The 15,698-nt window shown below is 36.2% G+C and overlaps 1 protein-coding gene and 1 pseudogene across 1 annotated transcript; both read right to left on the bottom strand.

Moving 5' to 3' along the window:
• Positions 1 to 5,136: 5,136 nt before the first annotated feature.
• LOC107735981 (P2Y purinoceptor 2-like) lies at positions 5,137 to 9,783 on the bottom strand. The gene is made up of 2 exons (XM_016547511.1): positions 9,728 to 9,783; positions 5,137 to 6,114 (listed from the first exon to the last, which is right to left on the bottom strand). The coding sequence occupies exon 2, from the start codon at positions 6,100 to 6,102 to the stop codon at positions 5,137 to 5,139; it is 966 nt and encodes a 321-aa protein (XP_016402997.1). The 5' UTR covers positions 6,103 to 6,114; positions 9,728 to 9,783.
• Positions 9,784 to 14,984: 5,201 nt separating this feature from the next.
• The window catches only part of LOC107735969 (P2Y purinoceptor 2-like), a 2,824-nt pseudogene continuing 2,110 nt past the window's right edge, over positions 14,985 to 15,698 (bottom strand).

Raw genomic sequence — 15,698 nt, 5'->3', positions numbered from 1 at the left:
CTAAAAAATGCTGGGTTAAATATAACCCAGCGCTGGGTTAAAAAGGGACAAACCCAGCTATTGGGTTGTTTTGAACCCAAACGCTGGGTCAAAACAACCCAAACGCTGGGTCAAAACAACCCAAACGCTGGGTCAAAACAACCCAAACGCTGGGTCAAAACAACCCAAACGCTGGGTCAAAACAACCCAAACGCTGGGTCAAAACAACCCAATAGCTGGGTCAAAACAACCCAATAGCTGGGTTCAAAACAACCCAATAGCTGGTTCAAAACAACCCAACCGCTGGGTCAAAACAACCCAATAGCTGGGTTTGTCCCTTTTTAACCCAGCGCTGGGTTATATTTAACCCAGCATTTTTTAGAGTGTACACAAAGGTGCAAAAATGTATTTTTAAAATATATATTGATGTTTCAAATGTTGTCAACAGTGACATTAAAAATACAAATGCATTGATTTAGGACCAGAAGTTTTAAGTTCATGTAATGACAAATTATATTAAAACATATTATGAAATTTGCTGATGATCTTTTGGTCATTCACTGCAAAAATTATTTTCTTAGTATTTTTGTCTTGTTTTACAAATATTCCATTTTATTCCATTACAAATATAAAATTAATTAATTAATTAATTGAAATTTTTTTTTAAATGTAATAAATCAAGATACATCTATTTTAAAACAAAAATGACTTAAGATATTGTCATTTCCTGGAAAAAATGTGAGTTTATGCTTTAAACAAGAAAAAAAATCTGTCAATAGGGTATGAAAAATAATCTAGTTTTCCCTTTGAATTAAGTTTATTTTTCTGACCCCACTGGCAAATAATTTTTCTTGTTTTAAGCTTAAACTCAAATTTTTCAGAAAACAAGACTTGTAAATGTATCTTGATTTAGAAATGTTAAGATATTTGTCCTGGAAAAAATACTGGGGAAGAATGTTTTTTAATTTTTTTTGACAGTGTATAAAATATATTGATTTCTCAAAATTTGTCAACAGTGACATTAAAACAGAAATTAAAATACATAGATTTAGGACCAGATATTGCAAAATCTGTCAATGGGGTAAGAAAAATTATATATTTTTTTCTCATTAAATCAAGATTATTTTGCTTTCCACACTGACAGATATTTGTTCTGTTCTTAAGTCATTCTGCTTCTCAATTAAAAGTATCTTGATTAAAAAAAAAAAAAAGTTTAGATACTTGCAAAAATAGTAAATACAAAAATCATTTTTGCAGTGTTTGTCCTATCTAAAAAAAAAAAAAAAAATGAAACAAAAAATTGTAGTTGTTCACTTATGCTCGCACTTTTGTTTGCACTTTTGGTGTCACGCATCTTCCTCTTACAGGATGTAGTTCAGTGTTCATCAGTCCATAGGTGTAAAAAAACAAGAATATACTTGAGCTGTTGCATTTACAGCTGAAGGAGTCGATGCATGTGGTGCGGTACAGATTGTGCAAGGCTTCAAATGACATGAAATGATCCTGAACGGTTCCGGTACTTATCTCGCACCGAGTTTCACAAAGACCTTGATTGCTAAATTTACGTCCTCAATGAAAGTTTCATCACAACTTACTGAGATAACAAAAAAAATATATATATAATGAAATATTACTCTGTTTCATCATTTCCTTCTTCCATTGTATTTATTTGTAGTTCAGAGCAAGTAATGACAGGAAAGGCTACTCAAGGGTAGCATCACAGTTTTGTTACTGACATTACATGCACATTTTATATAAAGTGAATTTTTTATACAATACACGTGCTTGTTTGCAATCATTTCTTGAATACCATCATAGTTATAGCTGGAGACATACATCGCTGTTACACCTTACTTTGCAAAGATCGACTAGAATGTTAAGTTAAGGGGGAAACTCAGCTTTTTATTGCTGTTTCTTTTATTTATTATAATTCTAATAATAATGTTTTTCTTGATATTTATACTCTTGAAATAAAGAACTTTACCGCAGTATCTGAGATGTGGAAATTCATCTTTACATGTCTTCATCTTTATAGACTGATGTCAACTGCATTAGGACTGCGATGTATGAAATGTTCACCATGCTGTATATATTTGTGACGATTATTCTGATAATGTACCATTCAAAAATTTGGGGTCAGTAAGATTTTTTTAATGTTTTTGAAAGAAGTCTCTTCTGCTCACCAAGGCTGCATTCATTTGATCAAAAATAGAGTAAAAACAGTAATATTGTGAAACATTATTACAATTTAAAATAACTGTTTTCTATTTTAATACATTTTAAAATGTAATTTATTCCCATGATCAAAGCTGAATTTTCAGCATCATGATGAATTGCTGCTCAAAAAACATTTCTTCTTCTTTTTCTTCTTCTTATCGGTGTTGGAAACTTTTGTGATGCTTCATATTTCAGTGGAAACCATGAGACATTTTTTTTCTCATGAATAGAAATGAATAGAATTTGAAACATTACATTTAAAATGTTTTTACTGTCACTTTTGATCAGTCAAATGCATCCTTGCGCAATTAAAGTAGGCTATTCAATTTTAAAAATCTTACTGACCCCAAACTTCTTTGAACAGTGGTGGAAAATGTGCTTTTGCATTTTTTAAGCATTAGCAATGGCTAAATGTATTACCCTAAAATAAAAAATATAAAATAAAATAAAATTCATTACAATTCACACTTTAAAAATCCACAGAAAACAGTACAAGCTAATGCATTTTCAGTATACTAACACACTATTCTGATCTCACATGCTATTGGACGGATTATATGCAATAACCTGATGATTACCAGGAAATTGTTAGAGTAACATAAACAATATGGCTTTTCACACTTTAAATAGTTAATTATGCTGCGTCACACTAGATTTTGAGCATGCGAAATTTAGACAGATAAATGCATAATTCCGACGAGTCTGATGACTTAAGCAGGGTTGCCAGGTCTGCAAAACAAAACCAGCCCAATTGCTATTCAAAACTATCCCAATCGCGTCCCCCTCTGTGGAAATAGCGTTCTGGGGGGACTGGGGGAGATCGCTTTAACCCGCGACAACAGTGTAAAAGTAGACCAATTCTGCGGTAAGACCGAGGACTTGGCAACCCTGCTTGGAAGAGCTCCAAGTAGAATGTCTCGTATTGTCATCTTGGAATTATGGTAATTACGACATGGCGTGAAGGCAGCTATATTTATATAATTTATATTAGCTACATATTATATAATGGCGCTTTTCCACTGCATGGTACGGCATGGTACGGTTCACTTTTGGGGGGTTTTCCATTGGGTACAGTACCTGGTACTTTTTTCAGTACCACCTCGGTTGAGGTTCCAAACGAACCGTACCATTACCAAAACGTGACGTGTAAACTCTGCTGATCACTGATTGGTCGGAGAGAATCGTCACTACCTGCGTCACTGAACTTGAACACAAGACACAACAGACCCGCTAGATTTAAATCAGTACAGCCAGCGAAAGAATGAACGCAACTGTTTTGCATTATAAAAGTTGGAAGGGAATGGGACATTAGAGGTGTTTTAGGAATAGAAAATTATCAGACTGAAGTTACCAGGGAAATAATGATTTTTATTTTGCAAGAAAGATCACAATGAAGTCATGATGTTACACACTCCAATATAGTAGGTGGCGGTATGCACCTTAACTTTGGCCTGTAACCGCCAGAAAACTAAAAGAAGAAAAAGAAGCAACTGTTTTGAACGAGCGCACCTTTTTTAACAACCAAAAATGTCTGTTTCGTTGTCTGTTGAGGAAGTACAGACGTTCCTCTCATTGATAGCAGAGGAGCGGATCCAGCGAGAGCTTGATGGGGCGACGCGGAATGAAAACGTTTTTCAGGAGTCGCGGCAGTAGAGGCGGCGCAACTATAACGACATGTGAATAATCCCGCCCACTCTAAAGCGATACTAAACTGCAGTGGAAACGCGAGCCGAGTCGTAACATGCAGTGGAAAAGCGCCATAAGTGAGGATAAAACGGTATCTTCACTCCAATTGACGTGTTTTCCGTCACCATTTGACAAATGAGGCACGCGATTGGGTGTCTGTTGCTAAGAAGTGCTAACCTCGCTTCTAAATTAGCTACATGTGTGAAACGATAACCCTGGGTTAAGCGAAGTGTGAAAAGCCCTATTTTCCCGGGAAGATTTTGGCCAGGATTTCTAAACTGCCTAAAATGTCTAGTTTTGGCTTTGTTTTTATACTTGCTAAAAGTAATGACTGAAAAGTAGTTTGACCAATAGCGTGCAGGCATTGTACATAATCGACCAATTGTGGTGTCCGAGAAGGTGGGATCTACAGAAAAAGGTCAAAGTAATGCAAATACACTTATGCTAGTGTTAAGCTAGTGTTTAAAATCGTCATCGGAGGGTGTACGCGGAGGCTCTTTGTGGACATCGGCGTGCCTACCATAGGTTTGGTTATACTCAGTGTTGCCAAGTCTGCGGTTTTCCAGCTACCGCGGGTTGTTTTTCAGGTCTGTGGGTTAAAGTGAACACAGGAACTGATATTTAGCCCCTAAAATGCAAATTTTACCAGGGGAACCCTGCCATAAAACGTGTATTTTACCAACCAACCCTGAAAACCTGGAAACCCTGGTTATACTCCAGTTCGGGAGGCCTACACAGACAGCTGCGGACAGCACGGACATGGACTACTTGTATTAATACTAATGAAAATGTATGCTGGGGTCTGCTCGGCGGACGTGTTCCACACATGCGCAGTAGATCGGCTTGAACAGTAAACAAACATGCCTTGATGTGCAATAACTAGTGGAGGGAAATTGCCCATGTTGGTTTACTGTTCAAGCCGATCTACTGCGCATGTGTGGAACACGTCCGCCGAGCGGACCCCAGGATACACATTCAGTAGTATAAATACAAGTAGTCCGTGTCCGAACTGGAGTATAACCAAACCTTTAGGCCTACATATAATGTGTGAGGACTGCAGAGAGCATTTCAATAGGAAAACAAAGCCAAAACCCGGACATTTTAGGCAGCTAAAAATCCTGGCCAGGATCTTCCCGGGAAAATAGGGCTTTTCACACTGCGCTTAACCCAGGAATCTCGGCCAGGAAAAAAAGAACATATTCTTTAATTCTATGAAATAAAGTTTTACTGTAATGCTGAAAGGGATTTGTGAGACTATATTCTTGATTTCTTGTTGATGCTGTTTCTGAAGCGCTGTCCTGCCATGAAGTAGAGGATGGGGTCGATGCAGCTGTTGAGACTGACCAGAGGTCGCGTGACCTTGTAGGCATCGTTGGAGAGTCGTATTATGTCGCAGTCGTGTTTGTCCAGGTAACGGAAGGTGTAGTATATACTGCGGTTCAAGTGGAAAGGCAAGAAGCACAACATGAAAGCCAGGAGCACAATAATAATCATCTTCACCGACTTCCGTTTGGAGCGCTGTGACATTGGTTCTCTGAGAACACCGGGATCAAGAAGTTTCTTCACCATCAGGCCGCTGCAGACCAGCACCACCCCAAACGGTATGATAAAAAGCAGAAACATCACCACCGAGCTGTAGACCAGAAAGTCATTGAAGAGCTCCTTGATGGTGGTATCATGACAGACCAGATCATTACCATTAAGTCTCATCCGGGAGAAATAAAGAATCGGGGCCTGTAAGATGAGAATGATTACCCATATTCCCACTGAAACCAAACGAGCACGCCGGCCGTCCATCCAGTACAAAGAGCGCATTGGGTGGCAGACGCCTAAAAACCGGTGCAGACTGATGCAGCTGAGGAAGAGGATGCTTCCGTAGAGGTTTGTGTAGAAGAGAAAGCGAATCAGCTTACACATGTGCTCACCGAACGGCCAGTCGTTCTTACCAGCATAGTAGTAGATGAGGAACGGCAGGGTAAGGATGTAAAGTGTGTCACAGACATTGAGGTTGATCATGTAGATGGTGCTGGGCTTCCAGAATTTGGTGCGAAACAGGATGATGTACATGGCCATGATGTTCAACCCCAGACCGAACACAAACACCAAAGTATAACTCACCGGGAGGAGAATGTACTTGAATTGTTCTTTTAAAGTACAACGGTAGACTTGACTATCATTAGTTCCAGTATCCAGTATTCCAGTACTGTTAAGCGTTGCCATTCTGATCCAGATCTGTCAGAGAATAAGACTATGAAATCATATCATTACATCATGTCATCATCATATTAATTTACAAAGTGATATTGATGTACCTTTCAATATACATGCAAGTACAGATAAAAATCAATATCAACTAATCTTTGGAACATATTCTCTGTTAATAAATCAATATTAGCAGTAAAATATAAAATATTAACAGTAAAATTATGCTGTTTTATGTTAGAAAGAGGAAATAATGACTAAGCTGCCACACAATAAAAAGCTTTTTTCAGGAGTGAATTGGTTAGGAAAATATATCAGAATGAATGCCATATCATCTGTCAAGACCATGTTCATGTCATATTTCACCCCAAAACCAAGAGAAACAAATTTGAATTCATATTTTGCATTAATTAATCTAAATGAAAATTCTGTCATCATTTACTCAAGTTGTTCCAAACCTGTATGAGTTTCTTTCTTCTGTTGAAATATTTTGAAGGATGTTGGTAACCAATCAGTTTCTGGTAGCAAAATGGAATTTATGGGGAAAAAATACTCTGGAAGTCAGTGGCTACCAGCAACTGTTAAGTTACCAACATTTTTCAAAATATCTTCCTTTGTGTTAAGCAGAAGAAAGAAACTTAAATAGGCTTGGTGATAACAAAATGTTCATTTTCATTATTGGGTAAACTATCTCTTTAAGAATTTTTGTGGATTTATACATCACTGTAGTAGTTTTTTATTTATGTAATGCTAGTTTTCATTATTATACATAGCATTTTTTTCTTTTCTTTTTTTTGCATTATGGGAAATGTGCTTAAAGGAATAGTTCACCCAAAAATGAAAAATGGTTGGAAACGTACTCTTTGTGAGGCCATCCAAAATGTAGATGAGTTTGTTTATTCATGGGAACAGATTTGAAGAAATGTAGCATTCCATCACTTGCTCACCAATGGATCCTCTGCAGTGAATGAGTGCTGTCAGAATGAGAGTCCAAACATCTGATAACTGTTTTTGGTTTTTAAACGGTACTTGATCTGTGCATATTTCTCTCCTGATTCAGACGAGACAACTTTTTCACTGGAGAACCCAGTTTTATGGATAGAGGACTCTTATCTGGAAACATTTGTTTTAAAGCTGCATTCTGTAATTTTTTTTTTGAATTATCCAAAATCAATTATTGAGCAAGTACATAACCAATCAGTGTTCAAAACTATCTCCTTACCTTAGCCCGATTCACAACGGTAAGCTTGTAATAATGTTTTCTAATTTGAGTGGTTCGGGTCGGTTTCTGCGGGAAATACGAGTTTGCCGCCATTCGTCTTTGCGTCAAAGAAGGAGTCCCGGCTAGCAGGCTCTATCGCGTGTGGGGATGCTGCAGGTGGCGGATCACCTGTAGCCTCTTCTTACAGCAGCTGGAATAATTAAACTTGTCATTTTAGAACGAGTTCTAAGGAACATTAAATTGCTTTTCGAGGTTAAAAGAACAATTTCTTTTGATGACATTGGAATAGTATGACAATTAGAGATTAGACTGTACAGAGATTGAAATCTACAGATAACGCTAATACACACTAAATACACATAGTCAATGTTGATGCAACGTTGATGTTAACAGTAACAATTTGAGAACAAAGTATACAATTAATAATCATTTGCACGGTTTGACATGATCTGAGCTAATTTTGCTATTGTTAGATTTAATCACCTTTGGTATCGCAATTTAATGTAGAACTTTTTTTTTTTTTTTTTCAGTTGGTCAGAACACAATTGGCAGACATGTAATGGACTTGTTCCGATTATATTTTCCGGTGAAACTTCTTATTTTTGGACATACTTCCAAGACGTAGTATCTGTAATTCCGAAGTACAGTGAATATCCATATTTGTGGTTGACTGACAGCTCACACATACACCTCAAAACATTAGATTCATCCACGCTGAGGAACCGTGCCGATGCACAACCCACGTAAAGAAGATAACTTTGCAAAGAACTGCAATTGCAGGTTTCAAACAGAGATGGTGACAAATAGGCAAACTTACGGACTGCAGCTTTAAGTTAAAAACATTTTAATGATGTACTTGTTCATCACAAACACGCAGCTTCTCACTTCATGCATTACTTGCTGGACTGGAGTGGTGTGGATTACTTGTGGATTATTGTGATGTTTTATCAGATGTTTGGACTCTCATTCTGACAGCACCCATTCACTGCAGAGCATCCATTGCTGAGCAAGTGATGTAATGCTAAATTTCTCCAAATCTGTTCTGATGAAGAAACAAACACATTTACATATTGGATGACCTGAGGGTGAGTACATTTTCAGGAAATTTTCATTTTTGGCTGAACTATTCCTTTAAATGAGTAAGCAAGCAAATAAAAATATAAATATATTGATAATCTGTTTATGTAACACCATTCCAAGCATTTCATTGCTTCCCAAGCCAGGTCTTGCCATAGTACGATAGTTCTTGGTCTAGCTTGAACAAATGGATGTGATGTTGCAATAGTTAAATGAAGCAAGTGCACATTGTGGTGTATGTCTAGGCTCTTATACATACACCAGACATGTATTTCTCTAAGAGGTGGTAAATGTCCACAAACTGCACACACCCATATTGATACTGTCATGCATATGACAGCCTACAAATATTCCTGGAATATTGTTCATAACAGAGCATTGAAGTAATTTCAAATGGTTTCTTCCAACCTCAGGGCACGAACAAATGTACAAAGTATAGATACATTTTCTGCTAATCACACAGCTTAACAGCACTCTCATTTATGCCATAAAATAGCACATCATATCGATCAATGTAGGAAATCATCCACAAAGTATCTTGGAGACCTGTTGAGAATTTCCTAAGAACTTCCTCGGGTGATGTTTCAATAACGGCTAATTTCACAAAAAGGCTCCAGGCACTTCCCACACTCTAGCCTTAAAAAAAAAAGTTTTTGCTTTGTATTTTGTATAATTCAATACATTTTCTTTATAAATTATATTATCAAACGCTGACATAACCAAAACTGATCATGTCCTCTAGCATAATTTGAGAATTTAGGAACCCTAAAGCAAGTAAATCTGACTGTCTGGAAACTTTTTTTACCAATTTTGGAACTTTACAGTTTATACTTTTGTCTAATGTTACTGTGTTTTAAGGATGAATCGTTGGTGTAGAGCATTCATTATTTAGATGTCACTTTGGATAGAGACATCTTCTAAATGAATAAATGTAGAAATTATATATCCCACAAACTAACACATCTTTATAGTTTTATCTATGTCCAGATTTGAAAAGTAATCACAGTGAAGTCCAATAAACATTGCATATTTTTGTAAGTTACACGTTCTGATGAACATGATTGTGGACATGCCAAAAAAAATAAAAAATACTAATTGGTGTAGAGCATTCATTATTTAGATGTCACTTTGGATAGAGACATCTTCTAAATGAATAAATGTAGAAATTATATATCCCACAAACTAACACATCTTTATAGTTTTATCTATGTCCAGATTTGAAAAGTAATCACAGTGAAGTCCAATAAACATTGCATATTTTTGTAAGTTACACGTTCTGATGAACATGATTGTGGACATGCCAAAAAAAAAAAAAAATACTAAAAATGTAATTCACATACTCACATGTGTTTTCGGCAGATTTTTTTCAGGAATGTCCCCTCGCACTCTTCATGCCTGCACAGCCCTGCTCTTCCGCTCTGCCTGATCATGCTGCATTTCTTCATTGTGGGCGGGACTACTCATGTCAACACGCCTCAAGCCTGCTCTCATTGGTCAGAGCGTCAGTCAATGGCCTGTCAATCACTTGGTATGGTAAGATAACTGTTTTATTTTTTATTTTTTTTAAAGAAGTTCCACTAGAGGTAAACAGGTTTCCAAAAACTCTTCTCATGCCCCTGTCTTCCATTGTTTGTGTAAAATTACACCATTGGTTGAACTATTGCTTTGAAGGTCAGAGCAATGAAACAAAACAGACTGTGTTTGGAATGGAACTGCAGAATATACTGCCAACTATTTTAATAAACTGTATGTAAATCAGAATGCATTATAAACAGTAACAGTGGCACATCTGATTGGCCACCCCATGCTACCTCAAAATTTCATTTGCTGCTGGCAGTTTGCTGACATTTCATTTCACCTTATAAAAAAATAATTAATATTGAGATAAAGAGAATATTAATATTGGTTGCAAGATACAGAAGAGTAAGTTTAAAGGTGGTCGCACACTGCATGAGAAGTGCAGAGATGTTCAAAATCCTGAGGCGCCACCAAAGTCCCTTTAAGGCAAGTCATTTTACATGGCGGCCATCTTTGAAACTCCTCTTGGGCAGATATTGCAGTCATGCAAGATCTTTTCGAATGGGGAATTTAATTTACGCTTACAGTCTTATGTACACTTCCACAACTCTTACCCTGCGTATGCAAATCTTATTGACGTCATTCTACCTTCATAGAAACATTCTTCAAAGCTGTTCACCAAGCTTATGATAAAATTTCAGATTTGAAAGCACCAATGAAATCTGACAACAAATATCTCGTAAATGTTATTTCTTATGATCAAATAGCGTTAAAAAACGTTAAAAAAAAATTCAGCCTAAACCAGCCAATGCCCTTGTGCAATCAGAAATGCGCATCTCAAGACACTAATCTGAGCTTCTAAGGGCACCTGCAGTGATGCGACGACTTTTCCAATTAGCGATTGGCTCTTTTAATTTGAAGGCGGGACTATTCCACCATATTGCGCATTGGACTTTCTCCCATTCATAAAGTATTCATAAAGAGTGCACAGTCTTTGTGCTGTATATCTAAAAGTATTTGGCGCCACTCACATCGTTTTCTATTAAATTACATTATATTTGTCTCACAGTGTTGTTAATGTACATAATGACTTCACCTAGGCTGGAAGAGTTTATAAACATTTTTCAATAATACATTTATCTTTCTGTGCACTGAAAAAATTCTATGCTTCATATAAAGAGATAAAATAATATAGATTGCCCCTACTCTTTTCTTTTACTTTGTTTTTATGGCAAAACTCTTTTTGAACTTTTTGCCTATAAAGTGATTCGCTTCGGTGATTAGATGTTGGACTGTTGCCTTAACCTGAGAACGTGGCGTGGCGCTTCTCGTCCGGTGTGCATCACCTTAAGTAAGTGGTTTACCATCGGGTTTAAGTTTCCTGAGCGTCTACAAAAGTAGAGTCACACTGTGTTTTGCTTCAGTTAATCAGATAAGACAGACAAGACTGTTCTAAATTTCGCCTACATACATACATGTGCTACTGTAGTAATACAACCAGTTAAGTTACAGTGTACACTTATTAAAAATGACCGTGAATTTAACGGTAAAAGACTGTAAAAATGCTACAGTGAAAACCTGTTAAATGGTTAACGGTAAATTCCCCTACTATATACGGTGAAAAACTGTATTGGACATTACATGTAATTTGACGGTAGTATACCGTTTTTGGAAGTGAAAAAGACTGTATAATTTACAGTGAATGACCGTAAATTAACATTCCCAGAATTCCCTGCGTTACCTTTCAAACTTGATGTTTTTTTGTGCCGTTTTTTACCGTAAATTTTACGGAATTTTTTTTACAGTGTAGGAATGTTTAGCTAATGTGGGGTTTGTTAGCTAGATTAGTGTTTAGCTAATTTTAAGTAAAATGGCTGGTACTTTAAGGTACAAAAGCTAAAAGATGCATCTTTGTACCTTGCTGGTTTTGTCTGGTCAGAGGAGAACTGGCCCCCCGACTGAGCCTGGTTTCTCCCAAGGTTTTTTCTCCATTCTGTCACCGATGGAGTTTTGGTTCCTTGCCGCTGTCGCCTCTGGCTTGCTTAGTTGGGGACACTTCATTTCCAGCGATATCGTTGACTTGATTGCAAATGATTGCAAAGATACTATTTAAACTGAACTGAGCTGGATGATGACATCACTGAATTCAATGATGAACTGCCTTTAACTGAAAAATTAGTGTTTACTATTGTCATTTTGCATTATTGACACACTGTTTTCCTAATTAATGCTGTTCAGTTGCTTTGACACAATCTGTATTGTTAAAAGCGCTATATAAATAAAGGTGACTTGACTTGACTTGACTTATTTACCCCCAAATTGTAGGCTACATATTAACACTTTAAAGGTACATGTTTTAAAAGTGTACCATCCCAGTGACAGTTTTATACCTGTATTTCTGAGAGTGCAGGATGGAAAGTGATTACAACTTCAAACAATAGTCTATTAAGAAAACAAGTTTTGTTTGAAACATTTCGATTAGAGAGAGAAAAAGAATTGAAGAAACACCTGAAATTTCTTAATAAATTGCCAGTTTTTATTTTACACGTTAGTGCAAACCAGGAACACAACAAAAATTTTAACATCTGCTTAAATCTAAGTAGCAAATTCATTTCAACGTCACCCTTATACAGCTACATCAACAACTTTAAAACGTGCTAGTTTATTTATTTAATACACGAGTTTCACAATTTGAGTTGAATTACTGAAATAAATGAACTTTTCCACGACATTCTAATTTATTGAGATGCGCCTGTACAATACCGCCAAAGTCATGGGTTCAGGGACATGGATGATATATAACCTTGAATGTACACACTACTTTTTTACATACAGTAACAGTAGTTATTTATATGACGTATTTATTGATTTTCTTGGTATTTAAACCACATGATGTACAGTTTTCTTGATATTTTTCAGACACTTATTTTACATTTATTCATTGATAGCTAAATTATTGATTAATTTGTTAACTTGTTTTAAGCACAAACATAATTTGTTAGATTTGTTTAAAACAAGAAAACTACAAGTAAGTCACTCATATGTAAATTTTCTTGAAAACTATAAACAGGTCTTGCCCTACACAACCTGTATTTGACCAAGTATAGCGTACTGATTGGCTTTACTGTATGTGCATCCTAAATCCCAATTCTTTTACAACAACAATTTTTTTTTTTTTTTACTTTGCATAAGTACAAAATTTGATTGTAAACAATAACAAATCGATTTTTTTTCTTAGATTTATTTTCAGATATTACTGCAATGAATATAAAACTATAAATAACATACCCCATTATTAGTTTAGACACTTTTAACAATTAGACATCAAATGAAATGTTATCTATATTCAACCTCTCCTTTACCATCAATATAATTGTTAATGAATCTACTGACATGCAGTTTTCCCTGATGGACTTTATTTGTTATTTTAATATTATTTTAACTATTATTTTTATATTTTCTTCATTTATCTATAGTTTTTATTTTTATTTTAGTTTAAATTTTAGTCATTTTGTTATATGTTTAAATATTTATATTTAGCTTTAATTTATGTTTATTTTCAGTTCTAGTTTTAGAAATTGTAGTATTTCAAATGAAATATTTAATTCATTTTAATTTGATTTCATGTTTAAGATTTTAAAGTTTTGCATCTGATATTTATATTTTATTTCAGCTTTATTTCATTTAATGATTTTTAACAGTTTTACTTTCAGTTTTAGTTAAGAATAACAAAACTGGCTTGACTCGCTCATTAAAGGCATGTAAAGACAGCTCTAGCTGATATGAACAGTATCCTGGAACTGAACCAAATTTTAGTGAAATGCCATTGCCAAATGCCAAATTCAGTTAGTGGAATGCCATTGTGCTGGTACTAACCATCCTGACAAAACTTTTTATAAACACTTAATTAGCCTATATTCCCATGAATCCTCAGGCACAGTGTCACTTTGCAAGGTTCCTAAACAGATGCAGAGTTTGGAACTTCACCACCATTATGCAGTATGAATAGAATGCAGCACATTCTCTGGTCAAAGAGCAGATATATTTAGCCATATGGTCCTTCACATTCTATAAAATGTCCTTTAGAAGGGTCACAAGCAGGGATTGAAATTAACTTTTTCACTCAGCAGCCAATTTGGCTACTAAATTTTTAAGTTACTGGCCATTCATAGCTTCTACTAGCCAAAAAAAAACAGAAATAAACCAACAGCTTGAGGCTGTCTACACTGGGCGTGACAAAGCGACCGTTGCAAACGGTCTTAAGGACTACCGTGGACAGCTGACTCCTAAAGTTTTTGATATTCTTCATATTCTGTGTGGTCAGTTCACAGCAGTGATAGAAATGAATCTTTTCCAATAAGTTTAAATTGATTTTTACCTTTTATAAATTACCTTTATAAAGCCATTTTTTCTTAAAGTGTACATCATCTTTTGAGTCAAATTCTTAAATTTAATCAGTCATTTATAATAATACTCTTGGTGTGATATTGATTAACTATGAATTTATATAAATATATAAATTTTTTGCTCCCTTATCTTGAATTATGTGATCATTCTTAATGCATATTAATAGGCTAAATCATGCAGTGAATGAACGCACTCTAAATGCGTACCAGACTTCATCACGTCGCGTATGCATGCACTCTGTAGGTGTGTTTGGTTTAGTTTTTGCAATATACTCGATAATGTCATGATGTCTTACGAGTTCAGTATTTGCGTTAAGTCTGCACAGATTTGGCTTGCATGAACTTCCCCAAGAAATTAATGAGTGAACATAACTTACGAAAAGTAACCCGCCAAATTGGCTAGTGATTTGACAGCATTACCCGCCACAGCTGATTTTTACCCGCATTTGGCGGGTTGGCGGGTGTTAATTTCAAACCCTGGTCACAAGGTCTTTCTATTTATACAACACCAAATGGTTCCTTGTTAGGAGCTCCTTTTAGAGTTTTTGAGTCCAGAGACTCCAAATGAACTGTTAACTTCATCAATATTGATCACAGTCATTCATCACGGGTCATTTCCCTGAGTGAGGCCCTTCTCTACAAACTTTGTAAGAGATTTTGGTTTTCACTCAAGCACGTTATAAAGAGGTCGAGGGTGATTTCCTGTTTTCAGGTCTTGCTTTACTTTTCTTGCTCTTGATGCTGCTTCTGAAGCCCTGTCCTGCCATGAAGTAAAGGATGGGGTCGATGCAGCTGTTGGCGCTGGCCAGAGGTCACGTGACCTTGTAGGCCATGCTGGCAGCCTCCAGCATCGAGCAGCTCACATGTTTGTCCAGGTAACGGAAGGTGTAATATATACTGCGGTTCACGTGGAAAGGCAAGAAGCACAACATGAAAGCCAGGAGCACAATAATAATCCTCTTCACTGACTTCTGCTTAAAGTGTTGTGACATTGGACCTCCACCAATACCGGGTTCCTGAAGTTTCTTCACCATCAGGCCGTTGCAGACCTCAAACGGTAGGACAAAAAGCAGAAACATCACCACCGAGCTGTAGACAATTAAGTAATTGAAGAGTTCCTTGCTTGTGGTGTCATAGCAAACTGTTGATTGTGGTGTCATGTCACCGTTATTGTTCATCCTGGAGAAATAAAGAATTGGGGCCTGATGTTCAACCCCAGACCGAACACAAACACCAGAGTGTAACTCACCGGGAGGAGAATGTACTTGAAGTTCTCTTCTATCTTACAGTGATAATGATTGCTAACATTCATTGTGGTTGTGTTGTTAAAAATTGCCATTCGTGTCCTCTTTTGGAAGGCTAAACAAAGTAGTTTCGCTTTCACAATGAAA

The sequence above is a fragment of the Sinocyclocheilus rhinocerous genome, unplaced genomic scaffold, assembly GCF_001515625.1.
Source record: "Sinocyclocheilus rhinocerous isolate Xijiao unplaced genomic scaffold, SAMN03320098_v1.1 scaffold942, whole genome shotgun sequence".
Taxonomy (NCBI): domain Eukaryota; kingdom Metazoa; phylum Chordata; class Actinopteri; order Cypriniformes; family Cyprinidae; genus Sinocyclocheilus; species Sinocyclocheilus rhinocerous.
The sequence above is the reverse complement of the archived record's forward strand: the minus strand, read 5'-3'. Positions and strand labels throughout refer to the sequence as shown.